We start from the raw sequence: 26,963 nt of genomic DNA on the forward strand, positions 1-26,963 counted from the left end.
ATTTTGCTAAAATAGGTAAAATCTCCACTCTTTCAGGGCACTAATAGGCTAAAGGCATATTACAAAAGGTCATTCATGTATTCACAGATTCTCTGTAGTTATTCTGCTGCTCATTCACCTGTAAAAACCACACCAATCATTATTTCAACAGCCTTTTTATTTTGGAACAAAAGCATTTGACGATATGACTTACAGGACGTTACCAAATTCATGAAGCTATATTTGTGAGTTTATTTATCAATATCAGTTTAATGTAAACAGACTGATGTAGTAATAGACAGTAAAATGTTGGTGCGTGTGTAATATATGAGCGTTTATGTTTCTCTACATGGGTAAAAGTACTCCATGTCGCCCTCTGGTGGTAGCAACCAACTATGAAAAGAATGGATGTTGGATCTTAACTAAATGATAAAAAGTTTTATTACTTTGTATTACTTTCTTTAGTTTGGTAAAATTTACAGTTTTAATCCCGTAAGAAAATAAATCACTATCATAGAGAGGGATATTAGTAATTCGTTTGTTAATAACACTTTGTTTGTGTTTGCTAATGTTTCGACAGGAAAATGGTTTTCTACAAAGTTGTTTCATGTACAGAGTAACACACACACACACACACACACACACACACACACACACACACACACACACACACACACACACACACACACACACACACGTATGACTTTGCCGGTTTCAGCTGAAACAATTTCAGTGTTTCAAACCATGTTCCAGGATTTTTCCTTCACCATTTATGAGGTTTCAAGAAGAAGATAAACGACAGATATGAATGTTTGAAAAAGTTATAGATGAAAAGATGAAAAATACTCAAAGGATAAATTCAATTGGTTTATTGTTTTATGAATAAGTTGAAAAAGAAAAAGTTAAACAAGTAAATAATGAAACAAGGTAAAATGAAGTAAGAACAAAACGTTAACAAGTAAATAATGAAACAAGGTAAAATGAAGTAAGAACAAAACGTTAACAAGTAAATAATGAAACAAGGTAAAATGAAGCAAGCACAAAAAGTTAAGTAAATAATGAAACAAGGTAAAATGAAGTAAGCACAAAAAGTTAAGTAAATAATGAAACAAGGTAGAGGAGAGAAAACCCCAACAATCCCCTCTGAGCACGCACTAGGCGACAGTGGGGAGGAAAAACTGCCTTTAAACGGGCAGAAACCTCCGGCAGAACCAGGCTCAGGAGGGGACAGTCAACTGCCGGGACTGGTTGGGGAGGTGAACAGAGGTGGAGCAAGACGAGGCTACACCTGCTGAGGAAGCAGTAGAGTTCCTCCTCCAGGGCCAGCGGAAGCGTTTGTTCTTCTTTTTCATGCAGTTTTCTACAAGAGCTTTTTTTTCCAGGATGAGGGTTCTCAACTCATCGATGGTTTCTTTGTTTTGTTTCTCAAGCTTCTTGCACGTTTTCTCCACCTCTTCCAACGTTGCTTGTTTTTCTTCAAGCTTTTCCCTGAGCTCTTTGGATGTTTCCTCCTGCATTATCTTGTCCTTGTGCATGTCTGCGTTTCTTTGTTGTACTTCTTTGTACATGTCTTGTAGCTCCTCATTTCTTTTGTGGATATCTTGGAGCGTACGCTGCAGGTCGTCATGTATGTTGTCTTGTTCTTGCTTTTGCGCCTGCATTTCAGTGTGTTTGCGCTTCAAGTTGTTGTATTCCAACAATATCCCCTTAGTGAGCTCGGAGTTGTTTCTCGCCATTTGCTCCATCCTTTTCTGCATGTGCGAGCATTGTTTGTCCAGTTTTTCTTTTTCCCCTTCTAGTTGCTTTTTCTCGTGAAGAAGGTCTTTATTTTGGCGCAGAGTATCATCCACCTTCTCTTTCAGCATTCTGTATTTTTCCTCCGTGACTTTGAGTTTGTGCTCCATGTCTCTTTGCTTTTTCTCCTGTTCTTCCTTCTGTTGGAGGATTTCTTCATTTTTTTTCACAGCTTCATCGAAGTTTGTTTGGAGCAGCCGATTCATTTGGTCCATATATTGGAGATCCCATTCTGTCTTCTCAACAGTAGCTTTGCTGTCTTTAAGCTGGTTGGACATCTCCTTTAGTTCCACGCTCTTTTGCTTGTTTTCCTTAATTAGGAAGACAATCTGCTCTCGGGCTTGTCCAAACTTGATTCCCCAACCCTCATTAATAATATTTATGTCGGGCTGGCGTTTTTGTCTTTCTTCCAGGTTCTTATTTTGCGCTTCCATCTGTCTACACTTCTCCTCCAGTTGAAGTTTCTCTTCTTCAATCTGTTGAATTTTATTCTGGAGATGGTAGTTTTCCTTCTTACTGTCATGTAATGCCCTTTGGACGGCTAAGAGGTCATTTGGGGAAATTGGCCGGCCACGACAGGAAGGAGAAGCGGCGTAATCTTTTTGCCTTGGTTGGTGTCTTGTTGGATACATGTTGAAGGTTGTACACGACAACTCTGAAAAGGTTTCCAAAAGTTTCTGTGGTGAACGTGTGAAGGCTGCAAACACAAATGCTGCGAAGACACGAACTAAAAAACTGCTGTGTGTCACCCCTGTTTAAGGAAAAACTTCAAAGGATCGTGTAGTGACATCATAACTCCGTGAGCCAATGAGATTGTCATGTGACATTTTGGAATGGGGATATTTTTTTTTAAACCGTTTTCAAATTTAACTTAATATTTGACTGTTTCTTAACTGACCTGTTTAGCTGATTAAGAAATGAATTGAAACGAGCATCACTAACGTTATATAACAGACAACAGAAAAAAAACATTTTTTTTCTAAGTAATAGAGGTATAATACATTTTTTAAATTTTTTTTTTAAATTATCCTACTTTTTATAAGAGGGAACATTATTTAAAGAATATGTATTTAATTGGAAAACTCTCTATTCGTCTAAAGGCTATAACAAGAAAGGTGAGCTTCCTGCTCAAAAATGAAATGACCAAAATAAATGGAGCATTTCTCTGCAATTACAAACTCTGTGTAAACAATCTTGGTTTCAAAATAAGGCTAATGCTGGTGAGATGTCATCACAGGTGTAAATATTACTGCAGATGTTACTATGTCAAAGTTTCACAACTGTCTTATGTTTATTTATGTAGGCAAGACCTACTTTTCACTTTTTTGCTTTGCTATATGTTCTTGAGTGTATTAGTTTGCCAGCAGCACGAACATGTACTAGTGTCAATAATAATAGTACGGTGGATTAGAAAACCTGCTCACAAGTTGAATAAACACCCAGGATTGTTTCATCATTTTCATTCAAAACCAATATTTGAGTCAAAATGAGAAAGTTGTTTGTGCTGTCTGATGAAGAAGAAGCAAAATAAAGTGCAGTTTTGATGTAGATGATGTTGTATACAAACTAGAAGAGGAAGATAGTAGGATCTCTGTATCATGCTTTGTCACTTTGTACCATGTAATTCTTTCTATTTCCACCAGGGGGTGTTTTCAGAAGTGGTAGGTGGTAAAAGAAGAGGTCAGCAGGAAGATGGCGAAGAGCGACCAAAGACCAAGAAAAAGAGGCAGTCAGGCAAAGATGAAGAGTATTATATCCCTTACAGACCTAAAGACTTTGACTCTGAGAGAGGGTGAGGCATTAAACTGTTGCATCTGTTTCTTTAAAAAATGTGAATGGCTTTGTGTTTTATGCTGTTTTGTCCTGTGTTATGCGTCGACAGGTTGAGTCTCGGTGGAGAGGGCAGTGCTTTTGAACAGCAGGCCTCTTCAGCTGTCCTTGATCTCATGGGAGATGAAGGCGATCGCCTTAACCAGCAGAAGAAAATGATGAAATGGTACAAATTTCCCTATGTTTGACTCAGTATCCACCAAATGGTCATTTCAAACTATAATTTAAAGTCTTTTTTCCCCCTTCTTTTTATAGGGACCGTAAGAGGAAGCGTTTTGTGAGAGAAACGGGAAAAGAAGACCAGAAGAAGAAGATCAAAACAGACAGCAGTCAGGTTATCAGTAACAAGAAGAACAGGAAGAACTTGTATCCTTCCAACAAAAAGCTTCTCTGTGTGCTGCTCTCAATGACCCTCTTCTCTACTCCTATGACAATATTAAGCTGTACTGTGAAGATGTTGTATCACTTGACAACATGTCAGTTATGAGGAGTGAAGGAAAAAATACAAGATTGATGATACAGGATCTGGATCAGATGGAGAAACAGGCGGAGGAGGCAGGAAGCCAGCAAGAGGTAGGAAGGCATCAAAATGAATAGCACAAACATGTCTGCCTGTTAAATATAGAACATCAGCCACCATGTTTTAACTCAACTCTAAAGGTAAATACTTCAAGTCCCTCTTCCAGCCTTGCGAGCTATAACCTCCAACCTCTTTGTTGTGTCGTGCCTCTCCCAGGTCGTGGCCGTGGCCGACGAGGTCCAAACGTACAGAGCTCCGGTGACCACAAAGCACGCTCGGAGCTGAAAACAAAGGATCAGATCATGAAGCAGCGCAAGAAAAAGCAGAAGCACCAGTTCCTGCAGGGCGGGGGGATGAGGAAGCTCCGCTCCAAGAACAAAAAGTGGCTCGGATAAGTTAAAAAGTCAGGTTTTGGAAGGGGTGGCCATAAGAAAGGCAAGCTGAGGAAGAAACTGGGAGGAGGACAGAGGGTTGATGGTGTGGAGGACATCACGAGGAACTGGGTGATAAGCGTCAGAATCATCTGAGAACATCACCAAAGATTTTCCTGGCGCTTTGTGTGACTGTAGATTAAGGAGAAAATCATTTGTGAATCTTTACACTGCAGAAATGCACGTCACTTCTTACTTGATGGCCTGCTGAACTCTGCGTTTGCCACAGAGTTATGTTTAATTATGATCCACTAACCTGGATTTACTACTTGTAAGCATGTTGGCAGTCTAATAAAAGTGTTTTGGAGCACTGAAATATGTCTTATCAAAATGGTAAAATACAGATATTAAATATTGTGTGCTTAATTTGCAGTTAGTTTCAAAAATCGTCTCGCCCATCTTTTCTTAAAATAAGAGGTGCTCTATAAAAATGACATTAAATTCTGTAAACGTGCTCTATTTGCAATTATTTATCATTACTGTTGTCCAAGTGGTCTCATTTCAAAGTTGAAAGCGAGCATCGGAACGGGCAAGAAAGGCGACTTTTAATTGACTTTGAATGTGTTGTGGTTACTGATATCAGATGGGCTGGGTTGAGAAACTGGCTTAGAATTCCTCTTGCCTTCAGCATGGCCACGCCCCTCTGACTTCTGCAATCAACAAGGCATTTTTACCCAGGGAAATGTTTATTTCGCTTTTCAGTTTGGACTGTTCTCTGTAAATTCCTGAGAAAATTTGAGAAGATCAGGAGTGTCTGAAAAACGTAAAACAGCCCATCTGTCACCAACAGCAATGCTGCCTTCAAAGTCACTTAAATCACCCTTTTTTTTTTCTGGCATGTGATTGGCTGATTAGATATTTGCATTCACAAGCAGCTGAATAGGTTAGTGCAGGGGTCAGCAACCTGCGGCTCTTTAGTCCTTTTAGTGCGGCTCTGCGTGGTTTGGGAAAATAAATTATTTTTTTAAGTAATTAGCTGAAGTGTATTTTATTTATGTTAGTTCTTTTTTAACTTGTAGTTCTAAATTGGAAGATTACTGTGATATTGAAATGAAATATAAATATAAAATTATATTCTATTAGTTTTTGAACGCTCAAAATAAGCGTCACACTTGCGGAAGCCGATATACCCGCCGAAACGCCGTGCATTTATCGAGACTTTCAACCCCAGGTAGGCTAATTATCAATCTTCGGATCCACATTATGTCAGCAGCTCCACCGTGAACTATGTTAAAAACAAACACCGCTCACGCCTCACAGATGACAGCTTACAGTCCTGCGTAAAGATGAAAGTGACTTCATACAGCTCCGATTTGCAGACGCTGTGCGCAGAGATTCAGGAGCAGAAGTCCCATTGTAAACATATCACGGCAGACCCAACGATGTTTCCATGAACACGCTTTACAGCTTCTCTTTATTCACACACGGTTGCTGTATGCATACAGCCGGTGTTAAAGCTCACAGCCCGACACATACCAACACAACAGCATAGAGAGCACAGACGTTAAGGCGCCGAGGCGTGATCGCGGGTGCCGCTCAGGTGCGTCCGCCTCCCCTGTAGCGGCGCTGCAGACCACGCCCCGCCACACACATTAACCAGGTAAAATACATATTGTCAGGGTTCCTGGGTCGGTGACCCAGTGTTTTCAGTTTTGTTCATGTTCATATATATATATAGCATATAGTAAACAATGAATCTGTAAACGACAGCTGTTGACATTTTTTAAAAATGAATGAAAAAGCATATTTAAATAATCAACATACATGATTTAAATATAAACACACACGTGACAAGAGACAGAACGTGTAGAAGATATATGCAGAAAGAGCTTTCAGTGGTCAGCTGATAACATGATATCTAAAAAATACATAGCTCATTTTCCTGTCTGTTAGTTGGACATGCTAACCTGTTAACAAGCTCCTATATTCACCCATACAGTTTGTAGATCATTTTGCTAAAATAGGTAAAATCTCCACTCTTTCAGGGCACTAATAGGCTAAAGGCATATTACAAAAGGTCATTCATGTATTCACAGATTCTCTGTAGTTATTCTGCTGCTCATTCACCTGTAAAAACCACACCAATCATTATTTCAACAGCCTTTTTATTTTGGAACAAAAGCATTTGACGATATGACTTACAGGACGTTACCAAATTCATGAAGCTATATTTGTGAGTTTATTTATCAATATCAGTTTAATGTAAACAGACTGATGTAGTAATAGACAGTAAAATGTTGGTGCGTGTGTAATATATGAGCGTTTATGTTTCTCTACATGGGTAAAAGTACTCCATGTCGCCCTCTGGTGGTAGCAACCAACTATGAAAAGAATGGATGTTGGATCTTAACTAAATGATAAAAAGTTTTATTACTTTGTATTACTTTCTTTAGTTTGGTAAAATTTACAGTTTTAATCCCGTAAGAAAATAAATCACTATCATAGAGAGGGATATTAGTAATTCGTTTGTTAATAACACTTTGTTTGTGTTTGCTAATGTTTCGACAGGAAAATGGTTTTCTACAAAGTTGTTTCATGTACAGAGTAACACACACACACACACACACACACACACACACACACACACACACACACACACACACACACACACACGTATGACTTTGCCGGTTTCAGCTGAAACAATTTCAGTGTTTCAAACCATGTTCCAGGATTTTTCCTTCACCATTTATGAGGTTTCAAGAAGAAGATAAACGACAGATATGAATGTTTGAAAAAGTTATAGATGAAAAGATGAAAAATACTCAAAGGATAAATTCAATTGGTTTATTGTTTTATGAATAAGTTGAAAAAGAAAAAGTTAAACAAGTAAATAATGAAACAAGGTAAAATGAAGTAAGAACAAAACGTTAACAAGTAAATAATGAAACAAGGTAAAATGAAGTAAGAACAAAACGTTAACAAGTAAATAATGAAACAAGGTAAAATGAAGTAAGAACAAAACGTTAACAAGTAAATAATGAAACAAGGTAAAATGAAGTAAGAACAAAACGTTAAGTAAATAATGAAACAAGGTAAAATGAAGTAAGAACAAAACGTTAACAAGTAAATAATGAAACAAGGTAAAATGAAGTAAGAACAAAACGTTAAGTAAATAATGAAACAAGGTAAAATGAAGTAAGCACAAAAAGTTAAGTAAATAATGAAACAAGGTAGAGGAGAGAAAACCCCAACAATCCCCTCTGAGCACGCACTAGGCGACAGTGGGGAGGAAAAACTGCCTTTAAACGGGCAGAAACCTCCGGCAGAACCAGGCTCAGGAGGGGACAGTCAACTGCCGGGACTGGTTGGGGAGGTGAACAGAGGTGGAGCAAGACGAGGCTACACCTGCTGAGGAAGCAGTAGAGTTCCTCCTCCAGGGCCAGCGGAAGCGTTTGTTCTTCTTTTTCATGCAGTTTTCTACAAGAGCTTTTTTTTCCAGGATGAGGGTTCTCAACTCATCGATGGTTTCTTTGTTTTGTTTCTCAAGCTTCTTGCACGTTTTCTCCACCTCTTCCAACGTTGCTTGTTTTTCTTCAAGCTTTTCCCTGAGCTCTTTGGATGTTTCCTCCTGCATTATCTTGTCCTTGTGCATGTCTGCGTTTCTTTGTTGTACTTCTTTGTACATGTCTTGTAGCTCCTCATTTCTTTTGTGGATATCTTGGAGCGTACGCTGCAGGTCGTCATGTATGTTGTCTTGTTCTTGCTTTTGCGCCTGCATTTCAGTGTGTTTGCGCTTCAAGTTGTTGTATTCCAACAATATCCCCTTAGTGAGCTCGGAGTTGTTTCTCGCCATTTGCTCCATCCTTTTCTGCATGTGCGAGCATTGTTTGTCCAGTTTTTCTTTTTCCCCTTCTAGTTGCTTTTTCTCGTGAAGAAGGTCTTTATTTTGGCGCAGAGTATCATCCACCTTCTCTTTCAGCATTCTGTATTTTTCCTCCGTGACTTTGAGTTTGTGCTCCATGTCTCTTTGCTTTTTCTCCTGTTCTTCCTTCTGTTGGAGGATTTCTTCATTTTTTTTCACAGCTTCATCGAAGTTTGTTTGGAGCAGCCGATTCATTTGGTCCATATATTGGAGATCCCATTCTGTCTTCTCAACAGTAGCTTTGCTGTCTTTAAGCTGGTTGGACATCTCCTTTAGTTCCACGCTCTTTTGCTTGTTTTCCTTAATTAGGAAGACAATCTGCTCTCGGGCTTGTCCAAACTTGATTCCCCAACCCTCATTAATAATATTTATGTCGGGCTGGCGTTTTTGTCTTTCTTCCAGGTTCTTATTTTGCGCTTCCATCTGTCTACACTTCTCCTCCAGTTGAAGTTTCTCTTCTTCAATCTGTTGAATTTTATTCTGGAGATGGTAGTTTTCCTTCTTACTGTCATGTAATGCCCTTTGGACGGCTAAGAGGTCATTTGGGGAAATTGGCCGGCCACGACAGGAAGGAGAAGCGGCGTAATCTTTTTGCCTTGGTTGGTGTCTTGTTGGATACATGTTGAAGGTTGTACACGACAACTCTGAAAAGGTTTCCAAAAGTTTCTGTGGTGAACGTGTGAAGGCTGCAAACACAAATGCTGCGAAGACACGAACTAAAAAACTGCTGTGTGTCACCCCTGTTTAAGGAAAAACTTCAAAGGATCGTGTAGTGACATCATAACTCCATGAGCCAATGAGATTGTCATGTGACATTTTGGAATGGGGATATTTTTTTTTAAACCGTTTTCAAATTTAACTTAATATTTGACTGTTTCTTAACTGACCTGTTTAGCTGATTAAGAAATGAATTGAAACGAGCATCACTAACGTTATATAACAGACAACAGAAAAAAAACATTTTTTTTCTAAGTAATAGAGGTATAATACATTTTTTAAATTTTTTTTTTTAATTATCCTACTTTTTATAAGAGGGAACATTATTTAAAGAATATGTATTTAATTGGAAATCTCTCTATTCGTCTAAAGGCTATAACAAGAAAGGTGAGCTTCCTGCTCAAAAATGAAATGACCAAAATAAATGGAGCATTTCTCTGCAATTACAAACTCTGTGTAAACAATCTTGGTTTCAAAATAAGGCTAATGCTGGTGAGATGTCATCACAGGTGTAAATATTACTGCAGATGTTACTATGTCAAAGTTTCACAACTGTCTTATGTTTATTTATGTAGGCAAGACCTACTTTTCACTTTTTTGCTTTGCTATATGTTCTTGAGTGTATTAGTTTGCCAGCAGCACGAACATGTACTAGTGTCAATAATAATAGTACGGTGGATTAGAAAACCTGCTCACAAGTTGAATAAACACCCAGGATTGTTTCATCATTTTCATTCAAAACCAATATTTGAGTCAAAATGAGAAAGTTGTTTGTGCTGTCTGATGAAGAAGAAGCAAAATAAAGTGCAGTTTTGATGTAGATGATGTTGTATACAAACTAGAAGAGGAAGATAGTAGGATCTCTGTATCATGCTTTGTCACTTTGTACCATGTAATTCTTTCTATTTCCACCAGGGGGTGTTTTCAGAAGTGGTAGGTGGTAAAAGAAGAGGTCAGCAGGAAGATGGCGAAGAGTGACCAAAGACCAAGAAAAAGAGGCAGTCAGGCAAAGATGAACAGTATTATATCCCTTACAGACCTAAAGACTTTGACTCTGAGAGAGGGTGAGGCATTAAACTGTTGCATCTGTTTCTTTAAAAAATGTGAATGGCTTTGTGTTTTATGCTGTTTTGTCCTGTGTTATGCGTCGACAGGTTGAGTCTCGGTGGAGAGGGCAGTGCTTTTGAACAGCAGGCCTCTTCAGCTGTCCTTGATCTCATGGGAGATGAAGGCGATCGCCTTAACCAGCAGAAGAAAATGATGAAATGGTACAAATTTCCCTATGTTTGACTCAGTATCCACCAAATGGTCATTTCAAACTATAATTTAAAGTCTTTTTTCCCCCTTCTTTTTTTAGGGACCGTAAGAGGAAGCGTTTTGTGAGAGAAACGGGAAAAGAAGACCAGAAGAAGAAGATCAAAACAGACAGCGGTCAGGTTATCAGTAACAAGAAGAACAGGAAGAACTTGTATCCTTCCAACAAAAATATTATATCGTCATTTGATATATATCGTTATATCGAACAGCCCTAACATACACTCTTATATTTGTACATATATTTATTCTTATAATTCTCAGATTTACCCATTCGTATATTTTGCTTGTTCTTATGTTATTGTATTTTGCACACCTCTGTTGCACACACATAAGAATTTCGCTCACATGTGCTGTACCAGTGTACCTGCACATGTTATGTGATACGGGAAATCTCCAATTTTTTTTTATTTTGTTTTTTTTGAGATTAAATAATATACCATTGTAAAGACGACACAAGAGTTCCAGAGGCTCTTCTGGGAGCCAGAGTCGACCAGAAAACGTTTCCCCGAGCTTGAGTCCTCTATGAAGAGCAGCCTTTCCTTATCGGCAGCGGTCACAGCCGCTACAGAGCGCTGGCAGGCTTGTTTCCCTGGGCCTTAAAACTGCAAAGGCGGCACGGTGCTGTCACGCTGATGGTAAAAACACAGGCCTTTAACACAGTGCCGCTGTGCCACTTTATTTTTTAACAAAACACTACGCTTTATGTATAAAGAACTGCCTATTCTACTACTTATTGAAGAAAAAGAATCCACAAAAGATTATTTTTACTTTCTTTTATTTGTTCCAGATAAATTATAAATTATTTTTTAAAAAGCAATGAAATGCATCAGATGTCTCCCATGCTTTCTTTTCTGCTGTAATTTTTTTTTTTTGAACATAAATTGGTCTATTGAAAATAAAATGTAGTAAGAACCACTACATTTTTTCAATAGGCCAATTTATGTTTAAGAAAACCCCAACAATCAAATGATCTCATCTGAGCAAGCACTGGGCGACGGTGGGAAGGAAAAACTCCTTTGTCTTAAAAAGAAGAAACCTTCGACAGAACCAGGCTCAGATGGTGCGGCTTCTGTCAAGACCGGTTGGGGGTTAGGTAGTTAAAAAACTACTCTAACGGTACAGCACTACAGCTTTTTGGTGGAAATGGGTGGAAGGATGGGTGTTACACCTCGTTTCATTGGAGGTCTTACAGGTGGTCGGGGTGTAGATTCAGCTTTTTTACAAATAGGTGGCAGAGGGACAGGACTAGGTCGTGGAATTATAACTAGTTGGGTGGGAATAGGTTGTCTGTGAAGGTTCTCAGTCATGGGAATAGGTTGCTTTCCACTTCTGGATATAGGTGGAACACACATCCTACGAAAAGGTGGTAGGTTGTCGGTCGAGAAAGTTTCCTTTTTCGTTGGTTGTGTGACTTGAGGAGCGGGTGTCAACTTTGTCTTTTTCGGTCTAATGGGTGGCAGTGGAGTCCGCTGTAACTGTTGTTCGTCAGATGCATCTTCCCTGCCTACGTAAATGTATTTATGTTCCTCAAAAAGGGCAATGTCTTTTTCAACTTGACTCATTGCCTCTTTGAGAAACATTTTGTAATTGTATTTTTTGTGCTGTGAAGGGGAGATAGTAAAAGGGAGGGATTGATATTCAAAGTTTAGCTCATTAAACCTCCTCTTTAGGCCCTGGAGAATGTTTTGTTTCTCCTGTTCGGCCAGTGGTTTAACTGTTTCCTGTTGTTTTGTTAACCAGGCATCATTGTCCTGCTTAGCCTTTTCTTTCTCTGCCTTTCTTCTACGCAGGTAGCCTGGAACGATTCTGTAATCGTTTTTCTGTAAATAAAAGGGGACAAGTCCAGATTTCTCAAGGAGCTGCTTGTCCCCTTTGCGTGTATCCACACAAGCAGGTTGAGCCATGACTTTCTTCATGCCTGTGTGTTCTGGTTTTTTCCTGAATGTGTGTTCAGGTTTTTCGCCTTCTGGCCTCTGTGGGCACATTTCGCGATGAGATGGGGCCTTAACTGTTCTTGGCACCATGGTCCTGTGTTCATTTTTATATTTATTTTCTAATACAATTGCTTCCCTGTATTTAGAAATATACATTTTAGGTTTGGGTGGAGGAAGAGTACTCTACTTTGGGAGAAGGTTATAAGCGCTTTCATCTGAAAACACAATTCAATCGCTAGCTTAAATTCACCTGCAAGGGAATTCTACAACTGTGTGTCGAGGCACCCCTATTTATAGATTTTTATGGCCTGGCATGTGACATCATGGTGGCCTGGCATGTGACATCATGGTAGCCTGGCATGTGACATCATGGTAGCCTGTCTTTGTTCTGTTCCTCAAGTCACACAACCAACGAAAAAGGAAACTTTCTCGACCGACAACCTACCACCTTTTCGTAGGATGTGTGTTCCACCTATATCCAGAAGTGGAAAGCAACCTATTCCCATGACTGAGAACCTTCACAGACAACCTATTCCCACCCAACTAGTTATAATTCCACGACCTAGTCCTGTCCCTCTGCCACCTATTTGTAAAAAAGCTGAATCTACACCCCGACCACCTGTAAGACCTCCAATGAAACGAGGTGTAACACCCATCCTTCCACCCATTTCCACCAAAAAGCTGTAGTGCTGTACCGTTAGAGTAGTTTTTTAACTACCTAACCCCCAACCGGTCTTGACAGAAGCCGCACCATCTGAGCCTGGTTCTGTCGAAGGTTTCTTCTTTTTAAGACAAAGGAGTTTTTCCTTCCCACCGTCGCCCAGTGCTTGCTCAGATGAGATCATTTGATTGTTGGGGTTTTCTTAAACATAAATTGGCCTATTGAAAAAATGTAGTGGTTCTTACTACATTTTATTTTCAATAGACCAATTTATGTTCAAAAAAAAAAATTACAGCAGAAAAGAAAGCATGGGAGACATCTGATGCATTTCATTGCTTTTTAAAAAATAATTTATAATTTATCTGGAACAAATAAAAGAAAGTAAAAATAATCTTTTGTGGATTCTTTTTCTTCAATAAGTAGTAGAATAGGCAGTTCTTTATACATAAAGCGTAGTGTTTTGTTAAAAAATAAAGTGGCACAGCGGCACTGTGTTAAAGGCCTGTGTTTTTACCATCAGCGTGACAGCACCGTGCCGCCTTTGCAGTTTTAAGGCCCAGGGAAACAAGCCTGCCAGCGCTCTGTAGCGGCTGTGACCGCTGCCGATAAGGAAAGGCTGCTCTTCATAGAGGACTCAAGCTCGGGGAAACGTTTTCTGGTCGACTCTGGCTCCCAGAAGAGCCTCTGGAACTCTTGTGTCGTCTTTACAATGGTATATTATTTAATCTCAAAAAAAACAAAATAAAAAAAAATTGGAGATTTCCCGTATCACATAACATGTGCAGGTACACTGGTACAGCACATGTGAGCGAAATTCTTATGTGTGTGCAACAGAGGTGTGCAAAATACAATAACATAAGAACAAGCAAAATATACGAATGGGTAAATCTGAGAATTATAAGAATAAATATATGTACAAATATAAGAGTGTATGTTAGGGCTGTTCGATATAACGATATATATCAAATGACAATATAAAAATGTCTATCGTTTCCTATTACGCTATCGTTTGTTTCGTGATGTCGTAAAATAAACTGTTTACAGCAGTATTTTTCATCGTTTTGACGGTCACCTTAGTGGCTATATTAATTTCTTAAAGTTCTCTCTTTCTCTTATATTTAATATAACCACACTATGGGCGGGCAAGTGCCTGTTTTTACGTGTTTTCGTTAGCAACAATGACGGTAAAACCATCGCGTGGTTCCGCTGTACGCTTGTTTGTTTTCCACGTAAACCTTTCACAATAAAGCTCAAGATCCTGTTGAGACTTTTCAAAACAAACTGAATCACATGAGAGAGTATGCAGAGTTTACAGATGAGAAGCAAACAAAGAGCCGTCAGACTCAAACTATATGTATACACCTGCCCGCCTTCGTAAACAACTAAATGCTATGTTGCCCTATCATTTTTTGATTGGTCCACATGGTATATTTTTTCACCAATAGGAAAGGCTGGGGGAGTTGGGAGGGGGACTGAGTGCTTTCTAGTGTTTTTCCTTATAAAAACCGTTTCTTCCCGCAGTAAATATAAACAACGATAGTATTCAGGAAGAAAACCTGCATATATTATACTGAACATAAAGTTGTTTGCAAAACTTGTGCATAATTTTTACAAATTGTGACCCGTGGTAGGTACCTATTTAAAATAGGACAGAGCCGTAGGCGCACAGTCAGTTTAAAAGAGTTTAATTTTTTTAATACAAAATAAAAGAAACAGTGTAACAGCGGCACCTCAAACCAATTAAAAACGTTACCTTATTAGAGACGATAAAACTGTGCGATTGCCCGTGAGACGGGACAAGCGCTGCGGGGAACCGTTTAAAAACAAATCGACATAGCACACAGGTTAAACATGGACGGCAACTCACACATGACCCCAAATGGGTAAAACACTATAGAAAAAAAGTCAAATCTTCAGTGCCGTCTTCACTCGGGCCCACCGCTGTGCATGCAAAAGCGGGGAGACAAAAAAAGGATTTGTTTTCCCTGCAGCGCCTTCACCGTCTGCGACAATATATATATATATAAATAAAAGGGTTAAAATACTAAAAGGATCAATATCTGTGGTGCCTACTGATACAGAAAAAGTAAAACCAAAAACCAAAACCATCGACAGCCGCAGCAGTCAGTCTGTCGGCTTACACCAGTTTAAAACAAATTAAAACACACTGATGTGTCGGGTCCTTTGCCCGCAACCAGAATTCCACCTGGCAAAGCAGCAGCTCGGTACTCTGTCCACAAGTTCGTGTCACACCCTAATAAATGTGGGTCAGTGGCGATGAAGTCCACTATACCGTTCTCACGGGAGCAATGTTTCCCACCGTTCTAACAGAAGTTTAGGGGAAGGACGCGTATCAGACTTTCATAATTAAGAAACACCAACTTGCCCAACTCGGACCAAGCACTCGCAGCTTCAGGTTTGCAAAGGAATACCCAATTGCCCACACCTGCGCTTATGAAAGGAGCGAAGACCAGCTCCGCCCACCAGGGGCGGTCCCAAATCTCCAGGTCTCACCTGTCACATTCTCCCCCCTGGTTTTTGCATTGGCGACCCGACAATGGAACCTTAAAGCCACGGTCTATAAAAAGCTGTAACTGAATGTACACTAGGTGGCCTGGCTTCAGCTGATTGGGGCAGATGGTGTGGATTGGAATGGTGGCCAGCTGTTGAGCGTGTCGTTCTTCTAACTGTACCACTTTCAGCTAATGGAGTGGGGACACTACACTGTGGAGTCAGGGTACCAGGATTAGTCCTTCTGGACTGCGGCCTCATTACTATAGCCAGGTCCTCTGGGAGTTGTTGGGGACAAGGTGCAGAATCAGTTTGTACACTTTGGGGGTCACCTCTTGGGGACTCCCTTCGTTGCCACACATAAAAGTCTCCCTCATTCTCAGACGGGGGTAACCGGTCAGGTGAACTTCTAGGGTTAGCAGTTTGCTGGAGCTCTGCCCTTATTTTCTCACAGATATCAGCAGGGATCGGCTTGATAAATTGTCTATTAACCTGTCTTTTCTGTTCTGGATCATTGAGTGGGGCCACTGTATACACAGGACCAGCATCAGCAGGGGCACGGACAATACAATACGGTGTAACGCCCCAAAAATCTTGGATTTTATTCCGTCCCCGAATGCTATGATCTCTCAAATACACTAACTGATGCAATGGCAAGGGGTCAGAAGCTGGGGCAGGTTGACGATCTGCACGCAGCGTCGCTGCTGCTTTGGTGCGGTTACTCACACCTTTATAAGCTACATCTAGACGTTTCTGATGCTCTTGGACCCAAGTGTGTACCGGGCCGTGGGTGGGTTCCTCCACTCTGCCTAACAGGAAGTCAACTGGGAGCTGGGGCTCTTGGCCAAACATAAGAAAATAGGGTGACTCACCCGTAGTTTGATGGATTGTGGTATTGTAAGAAAAGGTGAGCTGCTGTAAATACATGGGCCAATGACGCTTTTGCTCAGGGGGCAGGGTTCTCAACAGATCATGCAGAGTCCGATTAAAACGCTCACACTGGCCATTACCTTGTGGGTGGTAAGGAGTGGTGCGAGTCTTTTCCACACCATATAACTGGCATAGCTGCTGAACTAATGCTCCTTCAAAACTCCTCCCCTGATCGGAGTGGATCCTAGAGGGAACACCAAAGCGATAAAACCACTCATAAACCAAAACACTGGCCACAGTAGTTGCCTTTTGATCCTTAGTAGAAATGGCCTGAGTGAACTTTGAAAACACATCAGTAAGAATCAATACATTTTCACGGCCATCAACGGAGGGTTCAAGGCATGTGAAATCAATTGCCAGAATCTGATTGGGCCTCGCAGCCATGAGGTGACCCATGGTTGTTTTAGGTTTGGGATAAACTGCTTTAGCCTGCGCACAACGTTCACATTGCTGACAGTAATCCTGAACCTCCTTAGACATACCTGGCCAATAACACCTCTTGCGTATCAAGTCTGCAGTCCTGTCAGTTCCCTGATGACCATGGTCATTATGCAAGCCATGTAAAACCTCATTCTTGAGACTCTGAGGGACCACTAATTGGCACACTGGTTCCCCCCCATCTGGCTGAAAGATCTGCCGATAAAGGACGCCCTCCTTTTCTACCAGTTTCCTCCACTGGCGCAACATTTCCAGCACTGCTGCTGGCAAATCTCTTCTCTCCTGGCGAGTAGGGCCAGTTCCTCTGCGCCAAAACTTCAAAAAACCACTAATCGTGGGGTCCTCCCTCTGCAAAGTAGCAAGGTCTGCAAGTGAATGAGAGGGTAAAACCGAAATCATAGATTGGATTACTTGCTGGGGTGGTAAAACTGTTTGCACTAAAGAGTCTGGAAGGGAAGTACCAGGAAGCAGTGTTTCCAAAGACACAGTTTGATCGGATGGCTGACACTGTCGAGACAAAGCATCTGCATTGCCATTTGTACGACCCGGACGATACTTAATTGAAAAATCAAAAGAAGAGAGCTGAGCCGCCCAGCGCTGTTCCAAAGCTCCAAGCTTTGCTGTAGTCAGATGGCTCAAGGGGTTGTTGTCTGTATAGACAACACACCTGTTACCCAGCAAATATTCTCTGAATTTTTCAGTCATAGCCCATTTCAAGGCTAGGAATTCAAGTTTCATGGAGCTGTAATTGGACATGTTACGTTCCGTGGGCTTTAGCCCTCGACTAGCATAAGCTATAGGACGCACCTTGCCATCAGCTTGCTGTTGTGAAAGCACTGCCCCCAGACCCCAGTGGCTGGCATCAACCTCCAAGATAAAAGGTTGTGAAAAATTAGCATAAGCCAATACGGGGGAATGCACCAACCGAGCTTTCAACTCTTGAAAGCTATTTTCACACTGCTCGGTCCAAACTTCCTGCAATGCACGCTTGGAGGGGCGTTTGTGCTTAGTCCCAGCCAGTTCGGCCACCAGCTGGTGGAGCGGAGCAGCTAGGGATGCAAAACCTGGAACAAAGCGGCGATAGTAACTAGCAAACCCTAAGAATGATCTCAATTCAGCAACAGAGCTAGGAGTTTGCCAATTAGACACCGCAGATATTTTGTCTGGGTCCGTGGCTACCCCGTCCTTGGAGATCACATGCCCAAGGTACTTTACCTCTGTCTGCAGAAAACAGCATTTTTCCAACTTGGCCTTCAAGTTTTGTACCCGCAAGGTCTCCAGTACTGCTCCTAGGCGCTGAATATGCTCATCTACTGTGGTAGAGAAGACAATCACATCATCCAAGTACAACAACAAAGACTGGTGATTCTGGGAACCAAACATTCGCTCCATCAATCTCTGAAAGGTGCTTGGTGCATTACAGAGGCCAAACGGCATGCGGTTGAACTCAAATAACCCAAAAGGAGTACAGAAAGCAGTTTTCTTTTTGTCTGGCTCAGCAACAGGGACCTGATTGTAGCCACTAGCCAAGTCCAAGGTAGAGAACCAACATGCACCTGACAACACATCCAAGGACTCCTCAATTCGGGGCAAGGGAAAAGCATCCTTCCTAGTCCTTGAATTCAGCAGACGGTAATCCACACAAAGCCTAATACTGGAGTCCTTCTTTCGTACTACCACGATTGGGGATGCAAAAGGGCTACAACTTTCTCTGATCACCTGACTCTCCAACAGGTGTTGAATATGGGCCTTAACGCTCTCATACTCTGAAGGTGGAATCCGTCGATACCGCTGGCGGACCGGAGTCTCATCTAAAAGTGGGATCTCATGAGTCATTAAATTGGTACACCCTAAGTCACCATCATGTGAAGAAAAAACAGATTGGTAGTCACGCAAAAGGGCCCTTACCCTGTCCTGATCCTGTACAGTGAGGGCTGAGAGATCAATTGCATTAATTGCAGTTTTCAGAGGGTTGGATTCCACACTCTGGGTTGCCATGGTAACACGTTTTTCCTCTCCCAAATCTTCCAAGAGCCTGGTCGAGCCATCCGATTGGCTGACAATTTCAACTTGGCACAAGGTGCCAAGCTGACTGCGAGGTGGCAAAATGGCCTCAGTTAATCCCACATTGGTAACTGGGATAAATGCAGTGCCACTGACCACCTGGACCAAAGCTGGAGAAGAAAGGAGGCCATGAGGCAAACCGGCATCTAATGGTTCGAAGAGCGCTGTTCCAGTGTGTGCTGAAGGGACTTTCCGACATGTAGTTGGTACAAACTTCATTGTGCCTGCGGGGATGCAAATTTTTCTCCTACCCTTAACTCTCACTGGGCCACTAACTTGTGCTTCAGGCTGTAGCTGCGCTGTATGGCAACGCTGCAAAGCCTGCTGCCAAGGATCCTCCTGCACTAAAGGAAGATCAAAAAGAGCAGAGCCATGTTCCAAAAACAGCTCCCTATAACACTCACGGATCACATTCATGCCGAGTACTCCACATATTTCTGAGTTGGGGCTGGGCTCCAAAGGATCTCTAACAACTAACACACCACGTTTCGGTATTTGCCTCCCTAACACTTGGCAATCAAGCTCCAGGTAGCCAACATAGGGAATATCTAGCCCATTAGCTGCCCGTAACCGCAGCCAATGGCATGCTTTCAGTTTCTCTGGACCCCAGTTCTTAAAATGTTTGGCAAAAAAACTCTCCGTGATGGTAGTGACCATGGATCCAGTGTCTAATAAACAGGAGACATCTACCCCTCCCATATTAATGGTAACCTTTGGACAGGAGCCTACCAACTTGGGTGGGGGACCAGACATTTGAGCATTACAACTGTTGGAGCCAGTTATGTCCCCATCTGATATGTGGCTCAGCATAACAGAGGGTGCTAGTTTTCCGCCTGCATGGAAAACGTACCCTGCCCAGATGAGCTCCTGCTAGGGGCTGTAGATTCAAAGGCTACTACCCTCTCATTATCACAGTCTTTAGCAAAATGGCCAGGCTTCTGACACCGTCTGCAAATAACCTGCCTTCCTCTCTGCGTGAACCTAGACTTACTTGATGTATGGGCAACTCTCAACTCATGTGTAAGCTGATCAATCTGGGCCTGCTGCCGTTTTAACATTTCCTTAACCTCTGCTAATTCTGACCCAATAGTATCTCTTGGCCCCTTTGTTTGTCCTGTATGCTGAATGCTGTAGACTGCTGGGACAGAATAAGTCCTGAACCGGCCGGGTTCTACTCCTACTCTGCCTTCCCGCTCCCACCTGAGGCCTTCATCTCTTAAAGTATGGAGGTCATAATCTGGATGTTCGCGAACAATCCTTTTAAGCTCGCGGCTCAAATTTCCATCCCGGACACCCTCTACAAACTGATCAGAAAGCAGTCTAGCAGCCTCAGGAATTCGCCTCTCTGGACAACTTTGGATCATTTTGTCCATGAGAGAAAACAATGCATGTGAGAATTCCCTCAGTGACTCTCCTTCTTGCTGCCTTCTGGCATAAAAAGCTTCCTTAACAGCAATAAAGGACATGGGGCAACCATACTGGCTAAGGAGAATACCAAAAATGCGGTCTGGATCTTCTCTTACTTGCTGGGACCTATATTTTATTTCCTCACGAGCATCACCAGTCAAATGATCATAGATATAATGGGCTCTATCAACAGGGGCAAGTCTACGAGTGCGCATCACAGATTTTATTTCCTCCACCCAACTTTGGACACTAATTTCCCCAGTTCCACTAAACAGGGGGCACGACCTCTCTCTAGGGATATAAACCAGCCTCTCTTGGAGAGAGCCCTCCATAGGGGTAGAGTCATGAGGTCTACAGGGGCTAGAACTGCCTGATTGGGACTCCATAATAAAAAAATAAAAACCCTCAACAGTAAGTGCCTACTGTGTTTAAATGCAGGTTACACTTTGTTACCACCAGGATTTACCAGCTGCTGCTTTGCCTACAAAAAAATAAATACAAATATAAAACAGTTTAAAAACACACACCCATAAAAATAAAAATTTTACACAAACCAACTGACTAATCGCTGTGCACACCTAGAGGCTCGTCCTGTCCGACAACGCCAGTTTGTGACCCGTGGTAGGTACCTATTTAAAATAGGACAGAGCCGTAGGCGCACAGTCAGTTTAAAAGAGTTTAATTTTTTTAATACAAAATAAAAGAAACAGTGTAACAGCGGCACCTCAAACCAATTAAAAACGTTACCTTATTAGAGACGATAAAACTGTGCGATTGCCCGTGAGACGGGACAAGCGCTGCGGGGAACCGTTTAAAAACAAATCGACATAGCACACAGGTTAAACATGGACGGCAACTCACACATGACCCCAAATGGGTAAAACACTATAGAAAAAAAGTCAAATCTTCAGTGCCGTCTTCACTCGGGCCCACCGCTGTGCATGCAAAAGCGGGGAGACAAAAAAAGGATTTGTTTTCCCTGCAGCGCCTTCACCGTCTGCGACAATATATATATATATAAATAAAAGGGTTAAAATACTAAAAGGATCAATATCTGTGGTGCCTACTGATACAGAAAAAGTAAAACCAAAAACCAAAACCATCGACAGCCGCAGCAGTCAGTCTGTCGGCTTACACCAGTTTAAAACAAATTAAAACACACTGATGTGTCGGGTCCTTTGCCCGCAACCAGAATTCCACCTGGCAAAGCAGCAGCTCGGTACTCTGTCCACAAGTTCGTGTCACACCCTAATAAATGTGGGTCAGTGGCGATGAAGTCCACTATACCGTTCTCACGGGAGCAATGTTTCCCACCGTTCTAACAGAAGTTTAGGGGAAGGACGCGTATCAGACTTTCATAATTAAGAAACACCAACTTGCCCAACTCGGACCAAGCACTCGCAGCTTCAGGTTTGCAAAGGAATACCCAATTGCCCACACCTGCGCTTATGAAAGGAGCGAAGACCAGCTCCGCCCACCAGGGGCGGTCCCAAATCTCCAGGTCTCACCTGTCACAAAATGTACAACTTCTATTCGCATTTCAAGTTATGAAAACAATTCCTTAAACATGTTTGTGGCTTTTACAGTAAAAATGACAAGTATTTTCTACTCGGATTTTGAATTTTTTTTGTCTGAATTTAGATCTATTGTGCAAATATAGTATAAATGAAAAATTAACTCAAATTTCAGATATTTGAGGTTGTGCCAAAAAAAAAAAGAAGAAGATTTTTTTAAAGGTGAAATATAGAGGTAAAATCTAAAGTAGTCAAAAACGGCCAATTATACTCTGGACCCCAGAGGGTTACTAAATACATTTACATGTCTTGGTGACTGCAGCTGGAACCTTGGCAAAAAGTGTATGTGTGTGTGTGGAATGCTAGCTACCAGCATTCATAATATAATAGTTACAATAGCAACAGTAACCAGGGGGGTGGGGCTTAAATGACAGAACAAAGACAGGCTACCATGATGTCACATGCCAGGCCACCATGATGTCACAAGCCAGGCCACCATGATGTCACATGCCAGGCCATAAAAATCTATAAATAGGGGTGCCTCGACACACAGTTGTAGAATTCCCTTGCAGGTGAATTTAAGCTAGCGATTGAATTGTGTTTTCAGATGAAAGCGCTTATAACCTTCTCCCAAAGTAGAGTACTCTTCCTCCACCCAAACCTAAAATGTATATTTCTAAATACAGGGAAGCAATTGTATTAGAAAATAAATATAAAAATGAACACAGGACCATGGTGCCAAGAACAGTTAAGGCCCCATCTCATCGCGAAATGTGCCCACAGAGGCCAGAAGGCGAAAAACCTGAACACACATTCAGGAAAAAACCAGAACACACAGGCATGAAGAAAGTCATGGCTCAACCTGCTTGTGTGGATACACGCAAAGGGGACAAGCAGCTCCTTGAGAAATCTGGACTTGTCCCCTTTTATTTACAGAAAAACGATTACAGAATCGTTCCAGGCTACCTGCGTAGAAGAAAGGCAGAGAAAGAAAAGGCTAAGCAGGACAATGATGCCTGGTTAACAAAACAACAGGAAACAGTTAAACCACTGGCCGAACAGGAGAAACAAAACATTCTCCAGGGCCTAAAGAGGAGGTTTAATGAGCTAAACTTTGAATATCAATCCCTCCCTTTTACTATCTCCCCTTCACAGCACAAAAAATACAATTACAAAATGTTTCTCGAAGAGGCAATGAGTCAAGTTGAAAAAGACATTGCCCTTTTTGAGGAACATAAATACATTTACGTAGGCAGGGAAGATGCATCTGACGAACAACAGTTACAGCGGACTCCACTGCCACCCATTAGACCGAAAAAGACAAAGTTGACACCCGCTCCTCAAGTCACACAACCAACGAAAAAGGAAACTTTCTCGACCGACAACCTACCACCTTTTCGTAGGATGTGTGTTCCACCTATATCCAGAAGTGGAAAGCAACCTATTCCCATGACTGAGAACCTTCACAGACAACCTATTCCCACCCAACTAGTTATAATTCCACGACCTAGTCCTGTCCCTCTGCCACCTATTTGTAAAAAAGCTGAATCTACACCCCGACCACCTGTAAGACCTCCAATGAAACGAGGTGTAACACCCATCCTTCCACCCATTTCCACCAAAAAGCTGTAGTGCTGTACCGTTAGAGTAGTTTTTTAACTACCTAACCCCGAACCGGTCTTGACAGAAGCCGCACCATCTGAGCCTGGTTCTGTCGAAGGTTTCTTCTTTTTAAGACAAAGGAGTTTTTCCTTCCCACCGTCGCCCAGTGCTTGCTCAGATGAGATCATTTGATTGTTGGGGTTTTCTTAAACATAAATTGGCCTATTGAAAAAATGTAGTGGTTCTTACTACATTTTATTTTCAATAGACCAATTTATGTTCAAAAAAAAAAAATTACAGCAGAAAAGAAAGCATGGGAGACATCTGATGCATTTCATTGCTTTTTAAAAAATAATTTATAATTTATCTGGAACAAATAAAAGAAAGTAAAAATAATCTTTTGTGGATTCTTTTTCTTCAATAAGTAGTAGAATAGGCAGTTCTTTATACATAAAGCGTAGTGTTTTGTTAAAAAATAAAGTGGCACAGCGGCACTGTGTTAAAGGCCTGTGTTTTTACCATCAGCGTGACAGCACCGTGCCGCCTTTGCAGTTTTAAGGCCCAGGGAAACAAGCCTGCCAGCGCTCTGTAGCGGCTGTGACCGCTGCCGATAAGGAAAGGCTGCTCTTCATAGAGGACTCAAGCTCGGGGAAACGTTTTCTGGTCGACTCTGGCTCCCAGAAGAGCCTCTGGAACTCTTGTGTCGTCTTTACAATGGTATATTATTTAATCTCAAAAAAAACAAAATAAAAAAAAATTGGAGATTTCCCGTATCACATAACATGTGCAGGTACACTGGTACAGCACATGTGAGCGAAATTCTTATGTGTGTGCAACAGAGGTGTGCAAAATACAATAACATAAGAACAAGCAAAATATACGAATGGGTAAATCTGAGAATTATAAGAATAAATATATGTACAAATATAAGAGTGTATGTTAGGGCTGTTCGATATAACGATATATATCAAATGACAATATAAAAATGTCTATCGTTTCCTATTACGCTATCGTTTGTTTCGTGATGTCGTAAAATAAACTGTTTACAGCAGTATTTTTCATCGTTTTGACGGTCACCTTAGTGGCTATATTAATTTCTTAAAGTTCTCTCTTTCTCTTATATTTAATATAACCACACTATGGGCGGGCAAGTGCCTGTTTTTACGTGTTTTCGTTAGCAACAATGACGGTAAAACCATCGCGTGGTTCCGCTGTACGCTTGTTTGTTTTCCACGTAAACCTTTCACAATAAAGCTCAAGATCCTGTTGAGACTTTTCAAAACAAACTGAATCACATGAGAGAGTATGCAGAGTTTACAGATGAGAAGCAAACAAAGAGCCGTCAGACTCAAACTATATGTATACACCTGCCCGCCTTCGTAAACAACTAAATGCTATGTTGCCCTATCATTTTTTGATTGGTCCACATGGTATATTTTTTCACCAATAGGAAAGGCTGGGGGAGTTGGGAGGGGGACTGAGTGCTTTCTAGTGTTTTTCCTTATAAAAACCGTTTCTTCCCGCAGTAAATATAAACAACGATAGTATTCAGGAAGAAAACCTGCATATATTATACTGAACATAAAGTTGTTTGCAAAACTTGTGCATAATTTTTACAAATGTACAACTTCTATTCGCATTTCAAGTTATGAAAACAATTCCTTAAACATGTTTGTGGCTTTTACAGTAAAAATGACAAGTATTTTCTACTCGGATTTTGAATTTTTTTTGTCTGAATTTAGATCTATTGTGCAAATATAGTATAAATGAAAAATTAACTCAAATTTCAGATATTTGAGGTTGTGCCAAAAAAAAAAAGAAGAAGATTTTTTTAAAGGTGAAATATAGAGGTAAAATCTAAAGTAGTCAAAAACGGCCAATTATACTCTGGACCCCAGAGGGTTACTAAATACATTTACATGTCTTGGTGACTGCAGCTGGAACCTTGGCAAAAAGTGTATGTGTGTGTGTGGAATGCTAGCTACCAGCATTCATAATATAATAGTTACAATAGCAACAGTAACCAGGGGGGTGGGGCTTAAATGACAGAACAAAGACAGGCTACCATGATGTCACATGCCAGGCCACCATGATGTCACAAGCCAGGCCACCATGATGTCACATGCCAGGCCATAAAAATCTATAAATAGGGGTGCCTCGACACACAGTTGTAGAATTCCCTTGCAGGTGAATTTAAGCTAGCGATTGAATTGTGTTTTCAGATGAAAGCGCTTATAACCTTCTCCCAAAGTAGAGTACTCTTCCTCCACCCAAACCTAAAATGTATATTTCTAAATACAGGGAAGCAATTGTATTAGAAAATAAATATAAAAATGAACACAGGACCATGGTGCCAAGAACAGTTAAGGCCCCATCTCATCGCGAAATGTGCCCACAGAGGCCAGAAGGCGAAAAACCTGAACACACATTCAGGAAAAAACCAGAACACACAGGCATGAAGAAAGTCATGGCTCAACCTGCTTGTGTGGATACACGCAAAGGGGACAAGCAGCTCCTTGAGAAATCTGGACTTGTCCCCTTTTATTTACAGAAAAACGATTACAGAATCGTTCCAGGCTACCTGCGTAGAAGAAAGGCAGAGAAAGAAAAGGCTAAGCAGGACAATGATGCCTGGTTAACAAAACAACAGGAAACAGTTAAACCACTGGCCGAACAGGAGAAACAAAACATTCTCCAGGGCCTAAAGAGGAGGTTTAATGAGCTAAACTTTGAATATCAATCCCTCCCTTTTACTATCTCCCCTTCACAGCACAAAAAATACAATTACAAAATGTTTCTCGAAGAGGCAATGAGTCAAGTTGAAAAAGACATTGCCCTTTTTGAGGAACATAAATACATTTACGTAGGCAGGGAAGATGCATCTGACGAACAACAGTTACAGCGGACTCCACTGCCACCCATTAGACCGAAAAAGACAAAGTTGACACCCGCTCCTCAAGTCACACAACCAACGAAAAAGGAAACTTTCTCGACCGACAACCTACCACCTTTTCGTAGGATGTGTGTTCCACCTATATCCAGAAGTGGAAAGCAACCTATTCCCATGACTGAGAACCTTCACAGACAACCTATTCCCACCCAACTAGTTATAATTCCACGACCTAGTCCTGTCCCTCTGCCACCTATTTGTAAAAAAGCTGAATCTACACCCAGACCACCTGTAAGACCTCCAATGAAACGAGGTGTAACACCCATCCTTCCACCCATTTCCACCAAAAAGCTGTAGTGCTGTACCGTTAGAGTAGTTTTTTAACTACCTAACCCCCAACCGGTCTTGACAGAAGCCGCACCATCTGAGCCTGGTTCTGTCGAAGGTTTCTTCTTTTTAAGACAAAGGAGTTTTTCCTTCCCACCGTCGCCCAGTGCTTGCTCAGATGAGATCATTTGATTGTTGGGGTTTTCTTAAACATAAATTGGCCTATTGAAAAAAT

General features: G+C 41.3%; 1 protein-coding gene across 1 annotated transcript; it reads left to right on the forward strand.

Annotated features, from left to right (window-relative positions):
- The first annotated feature begins 2,837 nt into the window (after nt 1–2,837).
- Nucleotides 2,838–15,373, forward strand: LOC146620815 (ATP-dependent RNA helicase DDX54-like). The gene is made up of 8 exons (XM_085367709.1): nt 2,838–2,888; nt 3,417–3,565; nt 3,656–3,769; nt 3,859–4,079; nt 4,340–4,505; nt 10,288–10,401; nt 10,491–10,601; nt 15,244–15,373. The coding sequence occupies exons 1-8, from the start codon at nt 2,838–2,840 to the stop codon at nt 15,371–15,373; spliced, it is 1,056 nt and encodes a 351-aa protein (XP_085223835.1).
- The last annotated feature ends 11,590 nt before the right edge of the window (nt 15,374–26,963 follow it).

This window comes from Diplotaxodon limnothrissa, linkage group LG12 (genome assembly GCF_057381915.1).
Source record: "Diplotaxodon limnothrissa isolate DT_005_m linkage group LG12, D_limnothrissa_male_GT1.1, whole genome shotgun sequence".
Taxonomy (NCBI): Eukaryota; Metazoa; Chordata; class Actinopteri; order Cichliformes; family Cichlidae; genus Diplotaxodon; species Diplotaxodon limnothrissa.